Genomic DNA, 27591 nt, shown 5'->3' with positions numbered 1-27591 from the left:
ATAAGCTACGCACAAAAATAAATGACACGAAAAGAAAAAAACGAGGTACACAAGCGCGTATCATCTATATACATTATACACCGTCATTCCAACAATACATCATCAGGCCCATCAGAGTGTATTGATTTTAATATAAATATTATAATATTTTATTAATATAAAATATAATGTACAACGAACCTCCCCGCCGCCGTGTACACGATATCTGTTGTATCAGTTATTCAAAGCTTTTTTTTGTTTACGTATTTGTATTTTTTCACATTGCGAATTTTTTTAAATATTTTTTTGCGAATATCCTGCAAAAACGGCATCATTAACATCATCATAATAACATTATTTGTTGTGATGATATAAAATAGATTAAGCGATGACTTTGCAGTGTCGTGGTTGAGTGCCAGAATCAAATTGAATTTCATATTCAGACACGTCTCTCGTATCAGTCGCTAAGTCCTAGATAAGCTGCAGTGGCGTAACCAAGAGTGATCAGAGCACTGGGAACTCTTCTAAATTTTTTTTTATGATACAAAACACACTTGAATTTTAATTGTATAAACCTGTAGATCGCAGTGATAGTTTAAATAATAATATAATACTGACGCAAATGTTCATATAATGTATACCGTTTTAAATTACGATTACTGGAAATGCAAAATTTAAAAAAATTGCATTAAAAGGTGAACGCATTTAAAATCGTGAATTCTGTGACGGTTTCACTCAACATACATTATAATATGTATACCTATACCTACTATTGTATATTACTATAATATATTATGCAGTGAAACAATATGTAATAATAATTATTTTTTTTAAGCTTATAAAATAATTTCAGCAAATGGACTTTTTAAACTATGTGAACGATACCTATAATAAATATACAACACTCTTGTTATGTATATAATAGAGGTATTTATTACGTACCCAACAGTATACCATTGATTATAAATACTAGTATTATACTAATATTTATAATCAATGATTATATGTTGTAGAGTTTACTTAAAAAATTACGTTGTACGCGTGTTTGCCTTAAATGTATTTTTATTTTCAACTACATATACCTATTTCACGTTATGATGGTTATGAAAAGTGAAGTAATTTTTTCATTATTTGGAGAAGTTGACGCCACGCGACTTGAAACTCGTGTTTTGTAAACACAAAACAAAATCCTATTGGACGACACGCCGTATCCGCCGCCGCCGCCGCCGTCTACTCGGACAGTAGACGCACCAGATGTGTCAACAAACTTTTGTTTACCGTACCGTCATAAACACGCTTTACAGTAATAACATAATATTATATTATATATGTAAGGCGTGCGCGCGATCGAAATGTGATGAACGACTTTAGAATTTCGGAACGACGATAATACGCACTGCAATCTTCCACAGATATTATTATGATACAATAAACTCTCGATTACATTATTCGCTTTGCGGAACCATAGGAATTATGAATTTATTATAATAAATTATTAGTTAATAGTTGGAGAACAACTGCTCAAGTCTTAAAACTTTCCCCAGACAAGGTCATCCGGAGGGGGAGAGGGGGTGACATTGTCTCTCTCTGTGTTTTAGTTAACTGTATACATATGTAATTAAACAGCATTCATTACTATTTCATGTCATAAGTTTAATAAAATATTTCTGTAATTAAAAAGTATTAACGATTATGTGTAGTATGCTATATTAGAGTAGAGATATAGGTGTGATTATAGTAAGTATACTAAAACATAATAACATACTAATTTGGCCATTGGATTTCAATCTTGCCCTGAGTGGAATGTTATTCTGCGGGCGCTCTTGACTCCAGAAAGGTGTATTGCTGATGAGTGATGACAATGCCCCGTCCCACCCAGGATTTTTGAAATCAGAAGATTGTCGCATATTTATTTTCACCTATTTGTGGATAATATTGACGGTTCACAGTTATATACCAATTACATATAATATGCATGATACATTATCGTGTTTTTATTTTTAAACAGATACGCTACAGCTATACTATAAACTATAAAGGCTACGTTCATGATGTTTCATATTTTAAGACTTGACGCAATGACGCGATACCAAAAAAGCAATAGCCTTAAGTATGTATATCAGAACTGTATTTAGAATTTAGGCACTCCAGGGCACATATAAAATGCCTCCCTTCTTTTAAGGCACCGGCCCTCAACCAGTATTAAACTAATAAAAATTATAAATATATAAAATTATAAAAACACCCTTATGCTTACATTTTATATAAATTGTATGGTAATAGATCATAATATATAACAGTGCCATTCTTGCGATAAAAAAAATTATAAATATAAGAATACCTTATATTATAGGTAGGTACTTATACGTATTAATAATATAAATATATTAATTGTTTTTAGGAATAAAAAGGTATCAGACAAACCCGTCGTTGTAATGTTGATTAAGACTACATAACAATAAAATATTCCCGAAAAGTCAAGTAAAATAAAATTACCATAGTACATTAAACACAATGTATTATGATGACGAAGAAGTGCATTTTTTTGATACTTGTCGTGAAAATTCGTTGACCTATAAATTATAAAACTGCAGCACATTAAATATTGAGTATTGACAGATAAACATTATTTTTTGAAAACTGACACTTACAATATTAGTCGACAACAGCTGTATGGCACAAAAATGTGTATTGAGATAGTGTATCAAGTGTGAGACTAACAAACTTTTATAAATTTGTTTAAAAATTAAAACAAAAGTACCTACCTCTAATCGGGAAAAACTCAGATGTTCACCGTTCGTTCGTTCCTCGGTATACAACTATAGCTAAGACTCTCAAATTAATTAAGCCATTATCGCAATGACCAAAGTTTTTGGAACGACGAAATATGAAAAAAAAATAAATACATTAAATCCCTAAAGATTTATGCTTACATTAAGAATATAAAGCACTTCGCGCACCCACTCAAAATACTGTACAGCGTGGACCCAGAGATACGCAGTGCGAATAATAAGAAATTACATTCCACTATTATATCTATATATAGTAATAATAATAATCACAACAAACGCACGATCTTTTTATTTAACCATTATCGTACACGACAACACATAAATCGCGAATTAATTATACAAAGTGTCAACTGTGCGTAACTTTGTGGCGAAATTATTTCGAGTTTTGATTATACGCTTAAAACCATAATATATTATCAAAACGAATAAAAATCATTAATTACAACAGTAAAGCTAGTTATACAACGCACACTTCTATATAACAATATCGTTAACCACCGTATTACTTATATTATAATTTACAATACATATTATTATATTGTGTTTACAGTATATCTATACCCTCTTCTAATAAGTGTGTATCTAATACTATAATAGTCAATTTATATTACGCGTGTTATTATGGTTTACAGAAAACTTTACACTCGACTACACAAGTAATATTGTAGTTAGTATATTTATGTAAATTATCGCAATAATTTTGTATACGATATTATATAATATAACAAAGTAAACAAAAAAAAATGCTATTTGTATACGAAATAATATACTATTATAATATAAAACGCGCTCGAACTTATTGTCGTCCATTTTTGTTCATATTGTATATGTTACACGGAGTAGAACATTTGCTTGTTTAAGTTTTCATCGATGCTTCAACCGGAGTCAATCCCTTTAAATGTCTACGCATCTTATTTATATCCATTCGACCCATAATCTTTTTCAAACACTGATGTTCACTATCTTTTTGTACGATCTCAGTTCTACGTTTTATCTTAATGTACAACTAAAAGATTTCGGTATATGCTCACACATTCTCAATGTTCTCGGTCTCGATGCTTTGTTTCAAACTTCAATACTTCCATTCTATGTATTATGCACCTAATAATTTCGCTTAACTTTTCGCACATAACAGTTTAGTTTTATTTTTTTTCATTTAATATTTTCGCCTTATCTTTTTTTTGTTCTTATTTAGACATTTAACTGGTTGGCTTATAAAGCGTTTAAACGTATCAGTAAAGTTAAGTACACATCATTCACTCCCCGGAAACAAAAATGAACTTGTAAAAGCCGCTTGTAAGAGAAACCGTCAAATCTTCATTCCGCAATAGAGCTATACAATAATTAAATTTAGATTAATTTCAAAAACGATATCGTGGAATGGACAAGTATTTGCCGTTTGTAAAATCATTAAACCATTTAAACGCGAGTAAAAAACGTATATCAGATAAAAATATGAAAATGTTTAAAATTAAATTATCTTTGGACCAAAAACAGTGCATGAATTTAATTTCGAAGATTATTTGATTTTTAAGTACCTTGTTGGTACTCGAGTTAAGCTGCGCGTGTGCTCAAAAAGTACCCACCCACAATAATATCGGTCTCTGATTCCTGGGGGGGAGGTGTCTACGTAACGTTAAACATTGTGGAAGATGTATACAGCTATAGACTGCTGCAGAGAGTTGTAGAGGAAAGTGAGTCACGAGAGGATAAGAGCAAACGCGGCTTGGACACTCGCACGGTAAAAGGTCTGAAGCGGCCGACGATCATAGTGGTAACATTAAGGCCGCGGCGAGAAGAGACCGACACTAAACGGACTTGGCGCGATAGAGGCTGCAGGGGGAGGAAACGCGCTTCCGGAAGAAGCGGAAATAGAAATCGTCAGAGTAGGCACCTATATACTGCACCACAACTCCGCCGGACGTTGTCGTGAATCGTCGTCGTCGGACAACAGTTAAAAAGTCTCGACCGTGAAGCAGCTGCGTAGTGGTGGTGCACACTGGACTTGCGCCGTCACATTACGGACGTGCGGCCCTCGCGGTGAGCGTTTTTAAATGTTTCGGACCCATTAGAGCAGAGTGGCCTCGCCGCGGGCGGTGTCGCGAGGCCACGGGTAATACGATTTTATGTATCACACTGTAAAATACTCGTCATATACATGCGTACTCGTTCTATGCCGTTATACGTATTATTATACAGTACCGACCGAGTGTGCGACGACAGGAGGGAAATTGCACGAGTCGGGTCCCCGTCATCGATCCCTGCACACACCCCGCGGACGCGTGTGTGGGTCGTCCGTGGGTAGTCGAAAAAATAAGGACGCGCACTCGGAATTTTATCCTCGATCGAATTTCCCGCTGCAGCGACCGTTTCGGCGGTATTAATTGCACCCGCGGACAAGGGCGCGGCGAACTGTTACAATAGCGACGACGACGACGACGACGATCGTGACAATAATAATAATAACAATAATACCGATTTGCAGCCACGACCGCCCGTTATTGCAGGGCCGAGAGAGATTTTTCTCTTTGGTCGACTGTATAGTATTATATAGGTACTTATATACTCCGCAGGCTGGAGTCTCTAGCTGGAGACATAATATTATCAGGATAGCGACGAAAATAATAGTCTTTATACTGATGAGCGGTCGAGTGTACACGTACACTCCTAATGAAGTGACCAACTTCTGCAGTATATCTCATCTATATCATATTGTGAAGTTCTCTGAACACTCTGGCGGATGTCAATATTGCTATACTAATAATTGTATTCATCGCAAGTGTGGGCCGACCACATTTTCTCATCGGCACCGTATCGCGGGTTGAGTTTTCAATTCCATCATAATCCGCGGGCGTTTAATACTTTATAGCAGCATCAGCTGCGTCTTAATAACGCCTGTACCAAATAATAAGTGATTGGCAAAATCATATACTTAATTTTATAATATGCCTACAACAATATAATATTATAATGTGACGCATACTATACCTACGAACCACAATACACGTCATAATAATATTATACTTGTATTAAAGCGAGATGGCTAAAGATATATTTAGAAAAAACGATTAAAAGACCCTCTGTATAGAACGACCGAGACGTCGAGTCTTTGAGACTTACGGTGAACATTTTTCTTCATCACACTACTCTATTAGTCATCGTTGGGGGGAGGGAATTTTTTCATATTATTTCCATTTCCGTCTTATTAATATTTTTAACAAAACGTGACGCGTACAAACTCAGCGCTGACTCTATCCTCGTCGAGGATTACAGCACCTACTGCAGCAGTCTCGTCGTGTGTACTATATGAACAGTACGAAATATATTTCCTGCAGGACGTCGATTTGGCTGGACACCAATTTATACCACTCGTACATCACTCGCAGCTGCACAGGCGTCGCGGTTGAGTGATGCGTCCACCCCCCCCTCCCTTCACCAGTATTATTGTCTACAGCGGCAGGTATATATGCTATCAGATACTTGGACGAGTTATCGCGCGGGGAAACGAAGACGATAATATATTACATTATTAAATATATTATATAGACAACAGTCGATAACGAGGAGGACGCGAAATGTGTTCAATTCAATTATTTAAATGTAACTAATGTGTTTGTTTGTTTTCAATCGGGCAACATGATTAGACATTCGAATATAATACCGATAATAATACATAATAATATACCTACGTTTAAACTTCGATTACGCGGTACACAACGCGATAATATTAAAATGACAGTAACCGCAAATTCAGGTGCTTAGCGTTAAAGGTTTTGCTATTAAAATTAGTTTATAAAATAAGTGCGATTATGTTATGGCCTATGGGTGGTAAAGAATAATATGAAAAATTGCTATAGTGTAGATGACTCTGAAAAAATTAGAGAGGGTAGGACATGGGTAATATGATGCTAAAATGAATTTTTCTAACGCACATCTTTTAATCAAAGATTTGTGGATTAACTTGGTCCAACGTTTTACACTTCTATAGATATAGAAAAAAAAATGTTTATCCAAAACCCAAAAAATATTATAATAAGATCATTACTAAATATAGACTAAGATTTTTTATTAAAATATATTAAATTATAAGTTACTAACTATCATATAAGTCATAAATCATATAAATCCACGATTATTAAGATAGTATCTTACACCTTAGTACTATCTTAAATCGTGCTCCAATCTAAATGTTGTTCATCGATTAATATTGTACTTGCCTACCTAATAATACCTATTGACATGGTTTATTGTAGTACTAATATTACCTGCCTACATCAACACAATAAATGTGCATAAAGAAGGTAGGTAGGTAAATCGAAAAGAAATATTGTGCCTATTGTGAATATTTGTAGTTAGTATTTAATTCAATAAATAATAATTTAATAGCATCATACAGGTTTGGTGCTAAAAACTTAAAACAATATTTATCGTCTAATCATTTTAAATAAATTTCGAGTAATTGATTTTTTTTTTTTAATAATATGTTATTATATATTACGTGCATAATATTATAATATGAGAAATCAATGGTATAGGTTAGGTACGATACGTTATAACGAAACGGAAACCGGATATATATATTTAAAAGTAATAATTTAATTTCGACGTCGTTTAACCACACGTCGCCGTCATTGACAGAATGATGAATATGCGTTACGTATAGATATATTATTTGTCCAGCTCAATTATCACGTTGTTTTATTATTATTATTACTATTATTTAAGTACTTATTACTTTTTTTTAAAGTTTTTGTGGGAAAATAACTCCAAGCCCGTACTCGGACGTACCGGAATTTATAGGAACACCTATAACCTATCTCTCGTTCATATCGTTCGTATGCTGCCTCACCCGTCGTATAATAACAAATTATCAAACGAATGGTTACGACCTTAAGGTTAAGACGCGCGCGCGTATAATACACCGGCATATAATTTACGTGTATGTGCGTGTAAATATAGCTACCGTCATATTTTTAATAAGCCAACAAACGACGACGACGGTGCGTCGATAAATTACGCCACACAATAATAATAATATTCTCCTCGTCTAACAAATTGCGATCAGCCGCGCGATCATTTGAGCGATAATATTCCACATAATATAATATATTCTACTGCATATTCTAGGTAATTATTTTACCGCAGCGGGATTTTAATATAATCTGTTATGATGGGACGAGATTTTCCTCCGAAAATTAGATAGTGGTACCGTGGTATTCCTCAAAAAAAAAAAAGTAAGGTACATTCCATTTTCCTCCACACATTTCGGGGGGGGGGGGGGGGATGTATAGGATCACAACCCCTCCCAGCAACCCCTAAATGTCTACCTTTAAGTATATGTATTTCTTCAAAATTCCCCTCGCACCAGTAGTATGTAATTTTTGGAAAATTATCATTAGTACAAGCCCCACAAAAAAAAATCCTGTGTGCACTACTGACCTATAAATAAGGCCAGGGGAGGATATATTATATAATAATTGTATAATATACTTCAATAAACAACGTGGATTAGTCAAGCGTAATAACACAATCCTGCATAGTATAAAGTCCACTGGAAATTAATCGTGTACCAAATGATCCTTATAATGTTGACGATTTATAAATTATAGGTACTGCGCTGTAATTCATTACCATTAACGTCAGCTGTATAGAATCCGTATACTCGTCGAAAACTATAGTTTGTTTTAAGAAATAAACACGTCGAATCAACGATCAAAAACTACAAACTGTTATTTATTATGATATTAATAATTATACGGAGGATAAAAACAGGTGGCATCTCGGAGACTAGCGCAATAATTATACCCTAGATTAGATTTGGTAGTTATTACATCATTGCCACAACAATATTTGTCCAATTTTCCATACAACTTCTAGATTTTGCTCAGCAGAACACTCGTGTATGTTTCATAATAATATTTCAACAAATGTTTCAAAAGTCAAAACATGTTGTTGTAAAACCGAGAGATTTGTTGTTTTAAATTTGGATGAATTGATAGGCACGGAAAATAGTAAAATAAATTTCCGTATTCAGTAATATATAATAAATGACTATAAAAACAACTAAAAGATATTACAATATTATAACCATACAAATTTTATATTTTCAAATAATCAAATAAATATCAACAATGTAAGTAACCAAAGTGAGAGAGTAAAGAGCGCAAATACCGCACCCAAGAGTTTAAAATACTATGCAAGAGTAATCACAGAAAACAAAATGTATTTCATAGATTATTATTATTATTTACGTTCGATACGTACCTACCTATAATCTATTGTGTTAAGAGTGAACAAAAAACATTTATAAACAACGAATACAATTTTTTAAAGACGAAACTTTTGACCATTAATTTTTCGAACGTATCCGCGAATTCGATCGTAATATAACACTACTACGTATTGTTTTTATGGTATATAATAATATTATATAATATAATAGTTGACTGTAATAAAATGTTATTACCGCTACTGCTGTTATTATTTACGACGACGACGACGACAATTTCGGCATGTACAACAGACTGCAGGTGTGTAAAAATATATAACAAGTTGATTTGATCGCATCCAGATCGCCATAAATATTATTTTATTATTGAGATTGGTTAATTTTACCGCCAGCAGAACATCGCCATTATCATGTAGCCACACCAATGTTTTCTCCGTCTTACAAACGTACAATATGGCAAACTTTAGATTCACAATAATCCATTTTACACAGTTATTTTTAAAACTAGAATGAACCAGTGAACGGTTATAAAATGTAAAGGTAAGATAATTATATAGGACTTTGAAGCATCTCAGCGATGCTTTTTCAGTGGCGGATCCAGAGCTTCATTCAGGGGGGAAAAGTACAAAAGGGCTCAAAATTGGCTAAACACGGTGTAAAACAATGGGAAACTACGGAGTTTGAGGGGGGGGGGGGGAAACTGTATGTATTATGTTATTATTACTTATTAAAATTAAAAATAGGTATTATATATTTATTATTATTAACATCACTAATTTGTTTCAAAGACAGAACAATTTCAATTCTTTCCAAGACAACCTAGCCAATAAGTTACCCACCTAATAATTATACAGGTGGTAATCATTTCTACGGATTTATATTGTAAATCAAACAAGTCATAATCATTATTAAATTATTTAAACGAAACTTGTTTAAAACTGTGAAATTGACAAATGTATGTATAGGTACCTATAATATTTTACTCAATTAGTCCTTATTACATTTTTCATTTCGAGAATGGGAAATGTCCGTCTTCCACATAAAACATATTGTACCTATATATGATGCGATGCAAATGGTAATATTATATTGTTGAAGTGCTACTACCACCCACTTGCAATTTGAAATCCGAACCAAACACACGGTTTGTTTTATTTAAATAAATAAACATAATATTTTTGTCTCAAAGTTGGTTTTTTTCAATTTTCGTGTTAGCAGTATATTATATATAGTGTACATTGTTATTATACGATGTAATAATAATATTATATAATGTTACTAACGATGTTGCCATAACTTACTGTAATGTCGTATTGTTGTTATTCCCGATTTAAATATATATTTTGTGTTTCTGATATTATATCTGGTATAATAACGCGCTCTGCAACACTATTATATTTTATCATGTCCAATAGAGATTTATTTAACGTTCAACAGTATAAACTTCATTTGTAAATTTTGTAAGACAAACACAACGAAATTATACACGCGCGGAAATTATACCCTGCAAAACGTATTCTTAATAAAATCATCGAGTCAACGATTATTGCTGAACATTTCAACTCTAAACCGATTATTTTCTGCAAATCACGACATGACGATTTTTTCCCATTTCCCCTGATAGTAAATAGGTACTTAGTTTTTATAGTATAATAATATTGTATATAGTCCGTTCGTAATGCTGTAATTATTATGATAATATTTTATATCATTATACCATAATATTTCCCAAGACCGTGACCAAGATGACGACGACCACCACCATCACAACCGCAGTCGGACACGTGCCACGACGTTTCTAAAGGGTGCTGTGTGACCTAAATATCGTATTAAAAACAACGGCGAGCGGGAAAAGAATGGTCGCGGGCGGGCAAAGGGTCTAACCAAACACGACAAGACATGCTCCACTAGTCCCGACGCGCGCCGCGATAACAGCAGCGGCTGTATAACAATAACAATAATAATAATACTATGCCAGAAGAGGCAGGGCCCGTCTACTCCAGAACAGGCCGAAGTTCTTTTATCCTATTTTCACTCTTCCTCCTCCGGTGACTCGCGATTTCTTCGCATATTAGGCTTTATTATTGTTGTTTTATTGTGCATTTAGTTTTCCGTTTCGTTACTCTCCTTCCGGGTTTATTTATCCCTCCTTCCACCCTTGAACCATTCTCCAGTCCACTATATATATACATTATACACTATGTACACGCAACTATAATATTATACTCTTATATACTCTTTCACGACCGTATAATATTATGTTCACGACTCACGAGTGCTCTTAGTTTCGCGCCAGGACTTAATAGTTAGAAGGGCTAGAATCCTAGAATCCTAGAAAACCAAAGTTCAAAATAAGCTGGGGGGGCAAAGCTTACCCCACACTCCCCATTATGAGCGTCACTAGAGTTAAGTAGTCACAGCCCACAGGAAGTCTCGTTATAGAGTTGGACCAAAGTTCAAAAGAAACCCTTGAGTAAAAACGTCCCCCCTCGTCATTAAAATTGAAATGTAAGCAATAAAATAAGTATGTATAATACATACTGTAAAACTTTATACCTACAATATTAGATGCAAAATATGTTTAAAAAAATCTCACTATCAATATTCTTATTGGATAATTTGTCTGTCGACCTACTTGACCTGATTATGTATGTGTTGATACTCATCCTTATATACATACATTCGCGTATACGTGGTAAATCTATAATATTAAAGTATTATTTACATTATATATAATATATAATAATTATTTACATATTGAACCCCAGTTTTTACTATGCAACGATTTAGATTTTATCCAGGAGGGGCTAATAATGCCTATGGGGGGCTACCATAGCCCTTAGTTATGCCGATGAATATATTATATTATATATTAACGAGCGCTCATACGAGTATCACATTATATAACAATTTTCAGAACAAAAATTCCCTTCGCAGTGTCCAAACGGTCAACAGCAGGACGCGATCGTGTCGACAGGTAGGTGGTAAGCGGTACTCGTCGGCGGTAAGGTGTCCCGCCCCGGGCTGGAGACGACGGGTTTTGTCGCGTGCAACCGCCTCCTCTTGACCATATCACGGATTTCGCCGACCCACGAGGGATTGCCTATGTCTACGATATACATAGTGCATCACGCCGACATAATAATAATAATAATATAGACGTAAAATATTATAACATATATTTAGGCGAAGCTGTTGCAAACGAGTTTCCATCGGAGGCGAATAATCGTCGTGTTATACTGCTACAGCGTGATGCACGATTAACACGCGCTCACTAAATGCACGAACGGACGTTTAAATGCTGATGATATACTAAATAAAAACGATATACGATTTTCCGCGTTTTTGTAGGGAGGCTGTAAAATTATAACATAACATTATGTAAATCATACTACGAAAGAACACATATATATATAGTGAACTCGAAATAGTTCGAAAATACGATTTCGATTAAATTTGAATAATATGCAGGCAAATAAAATTCATAAATAAACAGCTGCAGTGATATTATTAATAACTATATTAATACGTTGGGAGTTTATTGAGCCATGAAAATGCATACGGAAGGTGATAAATACCACCGTGATAAATATTAATATTTTAACCGAAATACGCGGTATAGTATTATAACTTTAGGGCGGTATGTCGATCGTTGAGCAGTATTAAATCTGACGCTAATTATATACGAAAACTTAAAATATTTGTAAACGTCGTGATATTATATTCTTTGGAATAAGATTTGAAATTTGAATATTTCGTGCATATATTATACTATTATGTACAGGTGGTTATGTGATATAGATACGGATTAATCCAACGGACAGCGGTCCGCAGGACGTGAAAACTACTTTTTATATATTTTGAAAGCACCGCCATTATAATAGGTACTGCGGCCATATATTGCAGTGCAGTCGATCGACTCGTCTACTGTAAATAGTTTAGGTAGCTACAAACCTATCCGAGAGGAACGAGACAAAATCCGCCGCCGTGAGATTTCTAAACGTCGAGATTTCCATAGTTCGACGTATGATGTAAATGTATACAGGGCGATTCGCCAAGCATGTCCCATATCCATGTTCTATTTTTAATTTTGATATACGATAACATTTTCAGAAAAACTATCCACTAAATAATATTTACGTAGAAAAAGAGTGGGGAGGGGGGGGTTCTGATATAAAAAACAGAAGTTTGCACATCCACAGCACACTCATTGAGTAGTATACCTAACTACAAAGAATCTCGAAAATTTGAAAATAATATGGTCTGTTAATACATTAATATAATATTATAAAATTCCGAAATTCAGATATCGAATGACTAGGTACGTTACTTACTATTGAGGAATAAATGAGCACTGAGCATACTTTGTGAATCATCCTGTATGACATTATAATATTATCGGCCTTATTATACATGTGACATGTCATATAATATTATTAATATGACGTGTATTATAATATATAATATGCGATTATACTTCGTACGGGTACATTTATTATTATTATTATTATTATTGGTGTTTGGTTTGACCGAATAAGTTCATTTTTATTGCGAAGACTCGTACGGGAAATCGGTTTTCGATATCGTTTCAGTAACACGCCTAAACTCGTTTCAGCGTTGCCTCAGATATATTATTTTTTTTATAAATGCCTATTATACACACACCACCGATGCTTGTCATTATAAACGCGCACGTGTCACATATTATAACAGAACGCAATCTTATTAGTATTATTATATTATATACCTATACCTTGGTAGCATACAATATTATAACCATTATATTGTGTATGCCGCCGCGTTTGCGAAAGCCGTTATGTCAAATAAAAAACGATCGCGCGAGTCCGCCGCCGCTGTAAACGACTTGTCGTGACGTTTCGAACAATAAATCAAACCATCCCATACCGCACGGCGTTTGTCATACTCGTACCCAACCCATCGACGATCTCGCGAAAAAATTTCAGACGCTGCTTTTTTGTTTGCCCTATAGGATGTGGCGTATTATTTTGCGGTCATCGCCATCCGTATAGAAGACGTATTGAACGGTGATCTCACCAATTGATATTATATTTTTTGGAGTGCCGCCATTTTATAGAAATTTGGCGAGTTTCCGGGGGCCACCGATATTTAATGTATATGCGCGTTTATCAAGAAATAGTAAGAGCAAAATCGAAAAATCAAAATATAAAAACCTTATTTAATTCTGAACAATAAAAAAAAAGAGACGACTAAAAAAATGAATTGTCCATGGACCGGATATAAAGTTCATTGGCTAAATTCTGACCCCTGATATAGAATGATTTTAAAAAAATAACACGCAATACAATTTGAAAATAAAATTATTCGTACTTAAAAAAAAAACCGCGAGTACATCAGCTGCCTCCTTTGTACTCAAAAATCTTACTTTTTTCGTGGCGTCCACTCTGTATTATAATATATATTATATAGTGGGCGGTCGTCTCTGTCGGCTCGGTGTAATGTGCTTGCGAGGACGAATGAGGGGGCCTATATTACACTGTGCACATATATGTACATGCCGTGTGCAGTCGGCCGGTCTTTATAATCTATAACATGTTATACGGTAGGCACCGAAAAAAAGGTATACCGGTAAAGGAAATTTACGCGTGTGCATCCATTACAATTAGGCGGACGTAACATTTTACGCGTGTCCCCGTGCATATATATATTATATACAGGTACCTATATACTTAAACCGAGTGCAATGATTATTATTACCGCCTATACAGCTACGACGGACCGTGTCGATTATAATATTGTGTTTATACGCCGACGATTAAAAACAGTAGTAAAAATCGTTGTACAAATGACTAAATTATCATTTCCGGTGCTATTGAAACATTTAATCTACTTATTTATTTTTCGAAAACAGTCGTGTCCAACAAACAAACAAAACGCTCTAACAATATATCCATAGTAATATAATGTATACTATATTACTATCTGTATATATTATATAGGGTTAATCAAAACGAATCGTCCGATACTTTGTATCTGACTTCCTGGGTCACCTGCAGATCTTACGCCACGTGACTACTTCTTTTGGGGATATATTAAAGACATAAACTACTCGTAGTAGTTCATGGTTTAAAGATACTGCGTTTACGTACCACTTATATCATCAACCACAGAGGAACTGAAAAATTAGGAAATCCAATTACAACAAATGTGCATGGAATGAATTTGAGTTCCGACTAGATATGTTGTTCGTGTGCAGACCAAGGGAAGCCACATAGAACACTAATTATAATTTATAAGTACAATCAAATAAATTTTAAATTTTAAATATTATTCTTGTATTTAATGTATTTCATATATTATCCAGCTAAACCTAAAAACTATAAATATTAAAGGATATTTTGAAACTGGATGAATCATTTTCAATGACCATGTATAATATAATATTATTCCGTACGTTTTCCGAAATCTGTACCTAATCAGATTTCAATATGCAACGTTAAAAATAATACAATTAAATCACGAAAAATCATCGTGCAGTGTTTTAAACTTGATTCGGTCTTTCTTCCACGCGTTTATCTAATCCAATAAATTTAAACGCACAATAATATAATAAACGTCATGTGCGTGACTGCGTATACAATGCTTCCCCGCGGGGTGTTGTATATTATTTGAATAAAATAAGTATAAACTATAATATAATAATACTAAACTATAATAATATTATAATAATACGGCCTATGTGTACAATATTTTCATGTTTACATATTTTGTTTTATCGTCGCTTATATCTGTGCAGTGTATTTTATATGTATTTACCCCAGCGGGAGTTTAAGTTTTTTAAAGGAAACCCCCAAAAAATGATTTGTACATTTTAAATGTAATTTTTTTATTTTAATTGAATTGTGTACTTATCTACCTATTGTAGTGTTGTGTATAGTGTTGGAACCAGAAATATAATATTATAGGTACAATCAGTGTAAAAATATTTTAGATAGAAATATGAAAAAAAATCATATAAATGTTTCACTGTACCTACATTAATATTGAAAAAAATTTAAATCTCGATTTTTAATATTTCAATAAAAAAAAATAACAAAATTTCGATTCCACGACAAATTTCTGTTACGGGAAAAACACATGAAGTATATAAATCTAATTTATAATTTGGATTTCAATTTATAATGAATAAAATATAGCGATACCTATCATAATGGTTCCCGTAACCATGATTTAATGGCCCACAATTGGTTCATTAATTGTACAAAGAATAATCAAATCAATCCGTTTTTATGAGACCCGGCATTAGACTATTAATTTATTAATAATTTTTTGTTTGGTACAGAACATAATTTTATATTGAATTTACATAATTACGTAATCATGGTGTATTCAATACTATTTATGCTATCATAACATTGGATACCAACGTTATAATAAACATTAAACACATAACTGTATTTTGTATGCACCTATAGTTATTCACACTATTTCACTGAAGATTCGTTACAACTAATAAGTTAAACGCGTATCCGTATAACTATAATGTCTAATTCGATATTGCACAGTTGTTTGATGTTCGAAAGAAAATGGCTAAAAAAACACGAGATCCTTGAAGCAAAATCTTCCGTTGACGGATCAGTACATATTGTCAAAGTTTAATGAACCACCATCAATAAACCACAAGAAAAATCGAAAATAAATGTAATATATTATACGTACATCATCAACAACTGATATTGATTCTAGTGGTTTAAGATTTTCGTACAGTGATTTTTCGTCAACCTGCATTAACTGAAAACTCTTCTTGGCAATGTAAATAATAATTAATATAATATTAGACATTGATGAACCACCGTCAACAAACAGGAATTTCGAAGATAAATTAACAACTACTTTGAAAGTCCGGGTAAAACAATTTATTATTAAATTAATTTCCATGAACTTTCAAACTATAGAAGTTAATTTTTCTTCCATTTTGCCGTTTTTTGTCAGTGGTTCATCAATATACAATAATATTATATTTATTTCCATTTCCAAGAAGAGCATTTTACATTTAAAGCAATTTGACGAAAAATCATTGTACAAAAATCTTAAGGCCTTTGGATCAAGATCGGTTGCTGCCAATGTACCTATGTATCACATAATATATTTAAATATATTATTGTATTATAAAGATGTTGATAATTCCGCTTTTCAATTAAAAGTTAAAAATATACTATGATAGTTATAGACTAGTTGGTCACAAATTCGAACCTACTTATGTTGGCGAACTAAGTACATACCTAGTCGTCATCAAAACAACAAGACTTGCTATTGTTATATTATAAATTATTGTTTTGTAATTAATTTGTTTTTTCAATTTTTGTTAAGAAGTTGTCATAGTCAAATAAATTTTACGTAGCTTATAATTATTATATGCTGTTGTATTTTATTATTTAATTAACTTCCATGTTATGTTTTTACATAATATTATGTTTAACAACGCTTTTATCTGTGTTTACTTTATAGTTTATATGTACCTCTATATTTACCCTAGCGGGAATTAAACTTTTTTAAACAAGACCCCCCCAAAAAAATGATTTGTACATTTTAAATGTAAGTTTTTTATTATAATTAAATTGTACACTTATTCTATTGTTGTTTTGTGTATAATGTTAGTACCGACGATATAATAATATACAATCTGTGTAATAATAATTTAAATATAATTATGAAAAAAATCATATAAATGTTTCACTGTATAGTGTATAATATGAATATTGAAATACATTTATAATAACGATGGAGGAGTGATAGGAGTGAGATTAATATGTAAATACGTGATGTTGCAGGAAAAACGATATTTCGTGCCAAATAGAATTATTATGAATATTATTTACAGATACGCCAATACAATTTTAATTTTCCGTGCAGGAAATATTACATAAAAAGCAACATTTATCACGTACATTTGTATGCAACTAACTTGAAATTTGAATAATAATATAATAAATTTCGCATTGGAAAATAATTAAATGGCAAAAACACACACTAATGTTTAACGCGCGTTTAAGAAGAGAAATGGCGCGGTAAAAAACATTTTAATCTACGAAATTAAAACAAGTTAAACAATTCGCTTGGCAGATTCTAAATCTTTGATTCCGTGTTTGAATGCTATGGTATTTAATTACATATTTTGTATTTGCATTCGACTTTAATTAAAGAAGCAACCCGGAAGTGTATAGATTATTTACTATGTCTGGGTATATACTTCAGTCTGCAGTGTAGATCGTACCTAATCGTTGACTGACCCACATTTATATACAATATTATGTTAAGTCTTTTTGGATACTTCCTTCTATATATAATAGAATTACGTGCGAAATAATGAAAATCCATCCGTTACGCGAATTCGTGCTTTTCGACTTTGAGTTTAATAAATATACAGTAGTATAATAATACAAGTATAAAATCTGATGTTTTGTTGTTGTGCGGTGATTAAACTGACATTGTCTGGAAGTCACTGCAGACTGCAGTTATGTACAAAGTTTAGCTCGATCATTTATTTCTCGCTAATTTAATTCTACTCAAGCTTAAATGTGCTTAAATCTATATTGTTTAATATATAAGAAACCATTTTGGTCGAGCGGACACAATATGCTCTTCATCGAGAATACAATACCAAACAAAACGCTCTCACGATTATATTATATAATATTATATAATGTTTGGATCGGTCTAGTCAAAATGATATTCGTATGTCATACATTTTTTATGATTACCCCTATGTTTTCCTTTCTTAATTATTTTTTTCTAGTTCTGATTTTTTAAAAAAAAATATTTTTTTGGTGTAAAATAATTTTTTTCGAAATAACCTTAATAATAATACACATAATAAGTATATTTCTTAAATTATATATTATCCATAAAATGTTCATAATTTTTGTCCTACGTTTGGCTAGTATCAATTTTTAATTTTTATTTGTCAGGGTTTTTTGTAGGTTTCCTGCTGTAGTCGACCAATTTTTACGAATTATAGAGTGTTAATAGATGTTGATTACTAAAATATTAAAATCATTATAGGCGCATATTATTATCATGAACCTACCATCCTTAGTACACAAAGTTAAATAACTCAAAAACTCTTCGAAATTTATTTAGATACACGAAAATTTAAAAAAAAGTCATTCAATTAATTATTAATGAGAAAAGGGGTAATCCTCATTTGAAAATAATATGTTGGTTAGGCCACAACCCACAAGGCACTTTTTAAATGGTTAACAAATAAGTATTTTAAAATATGATCCTTAAGTCTTAAGTATATAGTGATAATTTAAAAAAATCATTGTTTGAAAAGAAAACATTTTGGAATTTCTAACGTAAAAAAATTGGTATTGAACATGCTTCGCAGAATCCATCTTAATCTTTTGAATATTAAAATTTAAAACGTATATTGTGAGAAACGATACATTTTAACGTTATACGTTTCAAACGTATTATAACATAATATGATGGTCAAAATTTCGGGTGGAATGTTTATGATAGATATTCATATCTATATATCAATCATAAAATGCCATTATCCTCAGTTTTTTATCCTCCTATTTTTTATCGACACAACTTGATTTGTCTCTAGAACGCCATCTTTGGATAATATCTTCACGACTCACGCAGATGATGAATGTTTTATTTACAATTTATTTTTATATATTTTAAATTGCAAAACGTTTGGGTATTTGTTTTACTGCAGTGCAGATGTGGGTTTTTTTGTGCATATTTTACAGGTTTTTCACAGAAAACACTTCGGGCAGAATAATAATATTCAAAGAGTTTCATTTTGAGGAACGACTACATATGTAGGTCTTAACTCAAGTACGTATTATCGTATGTATTATGTATAATATATATACATGTATTACTTACGACAGGCAATTTGTCACAAAATCACTTAAACAAATGGCGAAGAAATATAAGTTTGGTTATCAAAATCACAAACGATTTTGGTTAAGCCAAGCTTTGTTTAAAATTTTTTTTCTAATGCAGTCATAGAAATGTTCGATGTTTAAACAATATTATACTGCAGTAGTACCCATTATACAACTATATGTAAATATGATGCACTTATTTTCTGAGCGACTTCGACCGATCGACTGCTGCAGGCAATGATAATATAATTATGGTGATAAGTATATTATTATATTGTATTAGGTACCTGCTGCAGGTCGACTAATTTTATCAATTATATACCCATATCGCATGCGCATATAATTAAAAACGAGTAGATAATGGTCATTATAATATATATTTAGGCATTCGGTATAATATGAACATATATAATTATGTATTTATGTCCACGTAAAACTATACCAATAGACTATTATAATACCACATTATAGGTAGGTGTATGCGCACATGTAAGGATAACATTAATATCATGTGTATTAGTTACCGAATTGATTGTACCGCCATATAATCGAAACACGTGGATGCATCGAGTTCACAAAACATATTACATTGTAGACAAAAACAATAGTCAATAAAACTATTATAACTAGACCTCCACAACTCAAAATGTATACGTTTTGAGATATTACTGCAATCGGGTAGTTTAAATGTTTAAAATGAGATGTATATATAATGGAATATAATGCCATATAAATTATAACTTTTCATTCGGCCAACCAAATTTTAAATATACTTATTACTTATAACAGTTATAACACCATATTTTCAAATTGTCGACATTGTTTGAACTATATATTTAAGGAGTGTCTATTGAGAAGAAAAACAAAAATCCTGACGAAAAATTCTTCGAAGACTATTATACATATTACATATTATATGGTGTGTGTGTGTGTGAAATATTTGGGTAACTGAAAGACTGCAGTGTCGTCACCGCCGCTGTTGCCGTCATCGTTCCCCGAGTGTGTAAACGTATATTTATATTATTATAATATATAAAAGCTAAATATCAGGCGTCGACCAGGAAAAAGAATTTCAACCGACCGAGCCAATATAAAAATTGTCGCGATGGTATTTGCGGGGGGGGGGGGGAGCTTAACATATACTCTACGCGGTGAGACCGAATTGCGGGGGCGGTCGAGCGGACGAGCGATTCGCCGTTATTATTGGTCACGTCTAATTATAAAATGCGTCTAAAACGGTCAAACAAAAAGAGAAGATAATATTGTAATCGACGGCACTCGCGTATTATAATAACGCGAGCTGTAATTATTCCCGAGGATCGCAGAGAGAGAGAGAGAGACCAAGAGCCAGACTAACTGACAGACATACAAACATGCAGGCAGTGAGCGAGAGTGAAGGAAAGAGTGAGGAAGAGAGAGAAAGGGAATTCATGTATAAATATTATATAATATCGTATACAGGGTGGACCGATGCGTTGGCCCGTTTTACTATTATACCCACATAATAATATTGAAGGGCATGCTACAAAAACCAGTCTAGTCCTAGTTTTTTATTACTTTTTTCAGTATAATAAAAAAAAAACAATTTTATGGCTTAAAACTTTTCTGGGAATGATATTTACAATTTTTAATTCTATGAAAGACACTGGACATAATATGTGGACGACAGTGGATACTGTAGGTTCGTCTTTGCTCTATTTACATTTTATAAAAATTTAATGAACTTGGTCCGACATGTAATTTGGAGATCGTATCGAGATGTATCTGATTTTACCAATTTGTATGGAATTATGGAAGTACCTACCTATATGCATACTATACATTAGGTTTATTTATTATGTTAAAATGTGACCAATATTTTCTGCAAAAAAAAGACAAGTCGGGACTTATTTTATTCCCACATGCCATAATAGAAAACCAGCTAAGTCCATTTACTATAAAAATTATACTTACATAATATGACGGACTAATATAGTTGTTGCCACCAACTTTTATGTCATTTTTTCTTTGTTTTATTCCGTGAAAAGTGCATTTTCGTATAAAAAAAGGGACTTGTCTGGCTTTTATACAGCAAGCGCTTTAATAACATTGTTATTAGACGTATTATAGCACGCGCGACTTTGCAGTGGTCCTGCACCCTATATAATGTCCATCAAGTGGGTGAATTCGAAATCGCAGAAGCCAAGAATGTCGCGATGTATAGGAAAGAAGGGGGTGGTTGCGTCTCTACTCGGATGCTATTTTCGCCGCACGGAAGTCTCTCGCGAATTTACCGTGTTCGCAAATCCGAGTCTATATTCTAAATTATATTATTAGACGCACTCACGCGTATTTCGATTTAATTAATATTAATTTTTATCTTTTTACTATACGTCGACTACTATTATAGTTGTTATTTGGTATACGCCTATTTAGGAATCCTATAATAAAATATCCACAGGTAAGAACATCCGGAAGTATATTATGAACTCCGAAATAGATTCAATCAATACATTTTAAAGGATGCTAGTTATAACTTATTAATGTGGGTACCATTGTTGTTACGAAAAAATATATCAATGTAACCGTTGTAAAGTATAATATATTATATGTATTATGTACTATGTATACATTGTAATTGTTATTTATTGTAAGAATGACAAAAGACTATAGGTAATAATAGTAAAATTTACCTTGCATGACGAAAACTATATATTATTTCTGCTTAGTCCTTACAATATTATCAAATGTATACACATAGGTACAAGGATAGGTTAAAATAATATCGTTGTGTCGGCGCATACTAGTTGCCTCCTAAAATATACGATTTTCCTCCCGGCTTCCACCGTTATCGTAAATAAAAATTAGTTGACTGCTTGTTATGAACACATGGGAGTTCATAGTTATATATAAGTTAACTCCCATATAAAATTAAGTACTAGACTTTACTGCGTAACTACGAGAGTATACTTATGTGCACAAAATAATTATAAAAATTAAGTTTACAGTAACATATATTTAATATTATTTTATGAATTATAAATTTCATATTTAAAATAACTTAGTAATTTTTAAAAATAATATCATACAACGAGTACGTCGCGAATGTTGGAAATCAACTAACGGTAATCGATCACTTACGATAGCATTTACCGACATATTTTTAACTACCTGTCGTAGTAAATACTAAAATGCTAGTTAATACTAAATTATTACCCATCATACATTACCCACCCATTTACCACCCTTTAAATACTCAGAGATGGCTAACCCTGGATCACCCCGTTTTCCTCGCACTGGGCCACTCTATGAACACTATAGTGGATGCCTCCCTCATCTGGTCTTCTCCCGCGACTTCTTCCGACTTTCCCACGGCGGATTTTACAGCGATCTCTTCGAGTCTGCGCGTCATATCATATTATTATCATACACAACGGGTGTACGGTTTCCGGTATAATATTGTATACGTGGTTTGATGGAAAAATCCCGGGAAAAGTGAAATGTAGGTCACATGGTGCGGCTCATTGTGTTAAAGAAGAGGCGTGTTTTTGTTTTTCGCCGTAAAATACGATAAAATTTAATAGGGTAACTCGATACGTTTGAACAACCGACGTTTTATTTCGTGCTAGGCCGACTTCTGTGGCACCATATATATAATACATACGCCTAATAAGATTATTTCGAGCGTTAATATATATATATAAATATATTATATATATATATAGGCGATTATCGACGGTATTAGCCCTCTTCTCCGGGAGGTTAAAAGGGATTTTAAAAGATCACGACCCCTCTTTCACCTTGTCAGACGAAAAAAAAAACATGCCTACTATATACATAAATATACATAACATACAACATACATTTTATTTTTATGTTTCGGGACAAGTGACATTTCCTACCAAAAATACGAAAAACTAGGTGATAAGCAATTTTTTTTTGTGAGTGGGAAGTATAGTCATGAGACTTGTAAAAGTTGTGCTGGCTAACCAACAAACATATGGTGCTCTGTCTTTCCTATATGCTCATTGAATTATTTTAATTTTAATACAGCTAGATGACATGATTAAAAATTTGTAATTTTTTTCACTTAGCTTATTGTAGAATAATTGCTGAACGATCATACTAAATAACTAATATGGTATAATAATGCTCTAAACATTATTAATGCAGTATTGAATTGTTCTATTTGAATTTTACAAGTCAGGAAAGCTGACTCTGCGAGTGTAATAAATTCCCGGTTTCTAAACGTATTTTAATACAAAGTATTAAACCATTATTTTCTATATAATATATGTATATACATTACGCCTACACGGAGAATAAATAAATATCTTAGTACTAACAATCGTAACTATGTAAGTAATGGTAACTAATAAAGGACGGGACACGACGGAATTTAAGAACACGATGTAACATTCATATTATGAACATTTTATTTGGCTCTCCCGAAAATTATTAAACCCCCCCCCCCCCCCCCCCCATTTCGTATTTATAACCAATCGATATTATAGTAATTTAAAATATATTAGTATAATTCGTATAATAATCAACGATAAACCATCTTTATCGATTTCGAGGTTTCATCGTCAAAACAGTAATAAATCGTGCGTGGCTCGCTGACGATATATCAATATTATACTTCGTTTTTTCATATAATATACTATATCTGCCTATCTACCTACTTATTTCTCGGTGAATCACTGCGTGAGAGAAGGAAATTGCTGTAACATATTATAGACCCAAACACCATCTGCACCCTATACCGGCGGGTAATTCGGACAAAACGATTTTATCCGACGATCATGATCATATAGCATACACTGCAAAATTCGTATAAACAATAATATATAATAATATCCATAATCACGTATATATAGGTACTATTATAACCGTATAGGACCAAAACGATAGCGATATAATCGTATGTATATAACGACATGGCGTTCGCCTATATTGTGTGTTTAACTGAAAGTTTTGATCTCCGACCGCTATATATATATATATTATTTATATAATATACCTATGGGTACTATGCTGCAACCATTTCGTAATTATACGAAGTTGTAGTTATTGGAATACAATATATATTATTACTATAACATTATACGAATAACGATCGATTCAATATTGGCAACTGAAATTGTTCGCAACATTTAGACAGATCGCGTAAAAAATATTATTCTATATTCGTCACCGAAAAATGTCGTGTTAATATAGTTTAAACATGAGGTATTCAAACAGTGTCACGCGGAACGTCATGTAGTTTATTTTCGCTAATAAATGTAACGTATCTAATATTATTTTAAATATTAAAATAAACTAAAATATAGTAAATACACATAATAAGCTTATAATAGTATAATAATATCTTCGATTAAAAACCGTCATGGCCATTCTCAAAAAATTTAAATTTGCGTTATAGATAAATGGATAAATAGATTCGTGTTTTTAAGACGCGCGAGTCCGTGTTATTAGTGTATTAAGGTTAGACCGATATTATGTTCACTAGGTATACGAAATCAAAATGCAATCGTGGATTATCTAAATGGCAAATATTACACTATCCAAGGCCAATCTCGTGAGTATTTGGTGAAAATTCATTTTTACGGAATTTCATGTCCTAAACCTAAAGAACGACTAATATAGGTATCATGCACCCTAGGTATCTAAAGTGTGAATATTATACACTATATCAAGGCCATTTACATGAATTTTTAGTAAAATTAACATTTCATAAAAAATCACAGTAGCACACGATCTAGAGTTGATAATATAAATGATTGTTTAGACACATTAGAGGCATTGTTACGGACACAGAAAATTGGTTAAATCACTAAGTTAAAATTAAACCCATTTAGTGAATAGTGGTACCAACTTCCTCTTAGCAACGAAACAATTATTTATTTCACCCGAAAAGTCGGAAAAACTGCAGAGATCGGCCTCGATGGTTCTCGAGTGACAATATCTAGAGGTATCGCCAGCGACATTTCGGAACATACGCCCGCAAGTCATAGATACAGTGATAAAAATAGAAATACTAATAAATATGTTTTAATTTACTCACATAGCTCCTCGCCGAGCACCCACGTTTCCGGTCTGGAGTTGACTTCCACGAACACAGTGGGCGTGCATATGAGCAGCACCATGAGGTCGGCGATGCTCAGGTTCATCAGGAATATGTTGGTCGAGTTGCGCATGTCCTTGGACTTGAGTATGACGATCGGCACCATCATGTTGCCGACCACGCCGACGCCCAGTATGATGACGCACACCACCATGCACGTGGTGCGTATGTAGCCGGGGAACGACAGATCGTCGTCGAGGAACTGGATGACGCCGTTGGCAGCCGTGTCGTTGGGCGAGGGCGCGGCGCCGCCCGCCGTGTCGTTGCCGGCGACGGTCAGCGGCGAGCTGTCGTTGCCGAACGCGACCACGTCCAGAGCGGAAATCATGCGTGTGGCCGCGGCGGCGGTGTGTGGCTGTGCGGGCGGTGCCTAGGTGATGCTCGACCGCAACCGGCGATGGTGGACCGTGGCCGTACGCGTGCCGCTGGAACCGCTCGACCTCGTCGTCCTCGTCCTGCTCATGCACCGCAGACAGGACATCGGTTCACCCGCATACGGGCGACGGCTTGGCCACATCCGGATACCGCGGGGACGTCAACGCGACGACGGCCGTAGCCGTCGGCCGCCCGTCACCGGCGTGGGCCGGTCCGGTTGCCAGCGGCGGGACTGCGCCCTGGAAAACCCGAAAGTTAATATTTTTTTCCTGGCCCAAAGTACACATCTAAAGTATTAGAGGTGGGCCTAGATATTTTTGACTGACCAAAATATTATGGCCCTAGTTAAATGTCAATGCGCCGACGACGCGTCCTAATTATAGATACCTAATTTATAAAATTGTTATCTACTAGTTCCAAACACACGTAAATCGCAATTTACATTATTGTTGATGTAATTCATTTTCAATTGCAGGTTTATCAGTTCATGAGTAAAACCAGAAATTAATATTAATTTATAAAACAGTTCTATATATAAATGTATTTAAATTTTAAAATGAAGACGCGTATCTAGAGTACTGTTACTGACGATAATTTTTGAAACCTAAATAAAACGTTGTTTAGCATATACAGTGACTTGAATGTCAAAGCGTCATGACTCATGAATAATATTAATACCTTTTTGTGGTTTTTGATAGCAATTAGTCAATTAAAACGTGGAAATGCGTGTAATACTAAAATATTCGAGAACAAATTAGTGTAACTACAATTTAAATTTTTTTTGCTGTTTTCTTTATACATTTTTACTGATTTCTTTATGTTTTATTTTTCTTTCCAAATATTCCTATATTTTTTTATAATAGGTACCTAGAAAATAAAACGTTGTTGTGTGCCTCATTCTAAAAAAAAGTGCGACCAATTACATGATAACTAGCTAAACAGTTTTACACTTCGTTATTTTCATAGACAAAATTATGGTATTATTATTATTTTTTTTTTTTGCTAATAACTATCAATTATAATATTTAAAACTTCTTAACCCTTATAGTGACATGCGTAGTATTGATCATATAGTTTGCTCACGCGGGGTAATTTTTTTTTGGTTCAAATAAAAATAATTTATTTAATTAATTAATGTTATTGATTACTAGTGTTTATTATTGTACTACGATTATAAAATATTTTTGTCTTACACTTTTACTCTATTGCTGAAGTATATTGATTATT

At 33.2% G+C, this 27591-nt stretch overlaps 1 protein-coding gene across 2 annotated transcripts in view; it reads right to left on the bottom strand.

Moving 5' to 3' along the window:
• The window catches only part of LOC132952989 (growth hormone secretagogue receptor type 1-like), a 170915-nt gene that overhangs the window by 109164 nt on the left and 34160 nt on the right, over nt 1-27591 (bottom strand). For both annotated transcript variants that reach the window (XM_061025530.1, XM_061025529.1), the window contains exon 2: nt 25930-26603. In XM_061025530.1, the coding sequence (XP_060881513.1) occupies nt 25930-26317 (388 nt within the window). In that variant the 5' untranslated portion in view covers nt 26318-26603. The remainder of the gene's footprint in view (nt 1-25929; nt 26604-27591) is intronic.

Source organism: Metopolophium dirhodum, chromosome 9 (assembly GCF_019925205.1).
Source record: "Metopolophium dirhodum isolate CAU chromosome 9, ASM1992520v1, whole genome shotgun sequence".
NCBI lineage: Eukaryota > Metazoa > Arthropoda > Insecta > Hemiptera > Aphididae > Metopolophium > Metopolophium dirhodum.
Note: the sequence above shows the minus strand (reverse complement) of the source record. Positions and strands in the feature narration are given on the sequence as shown.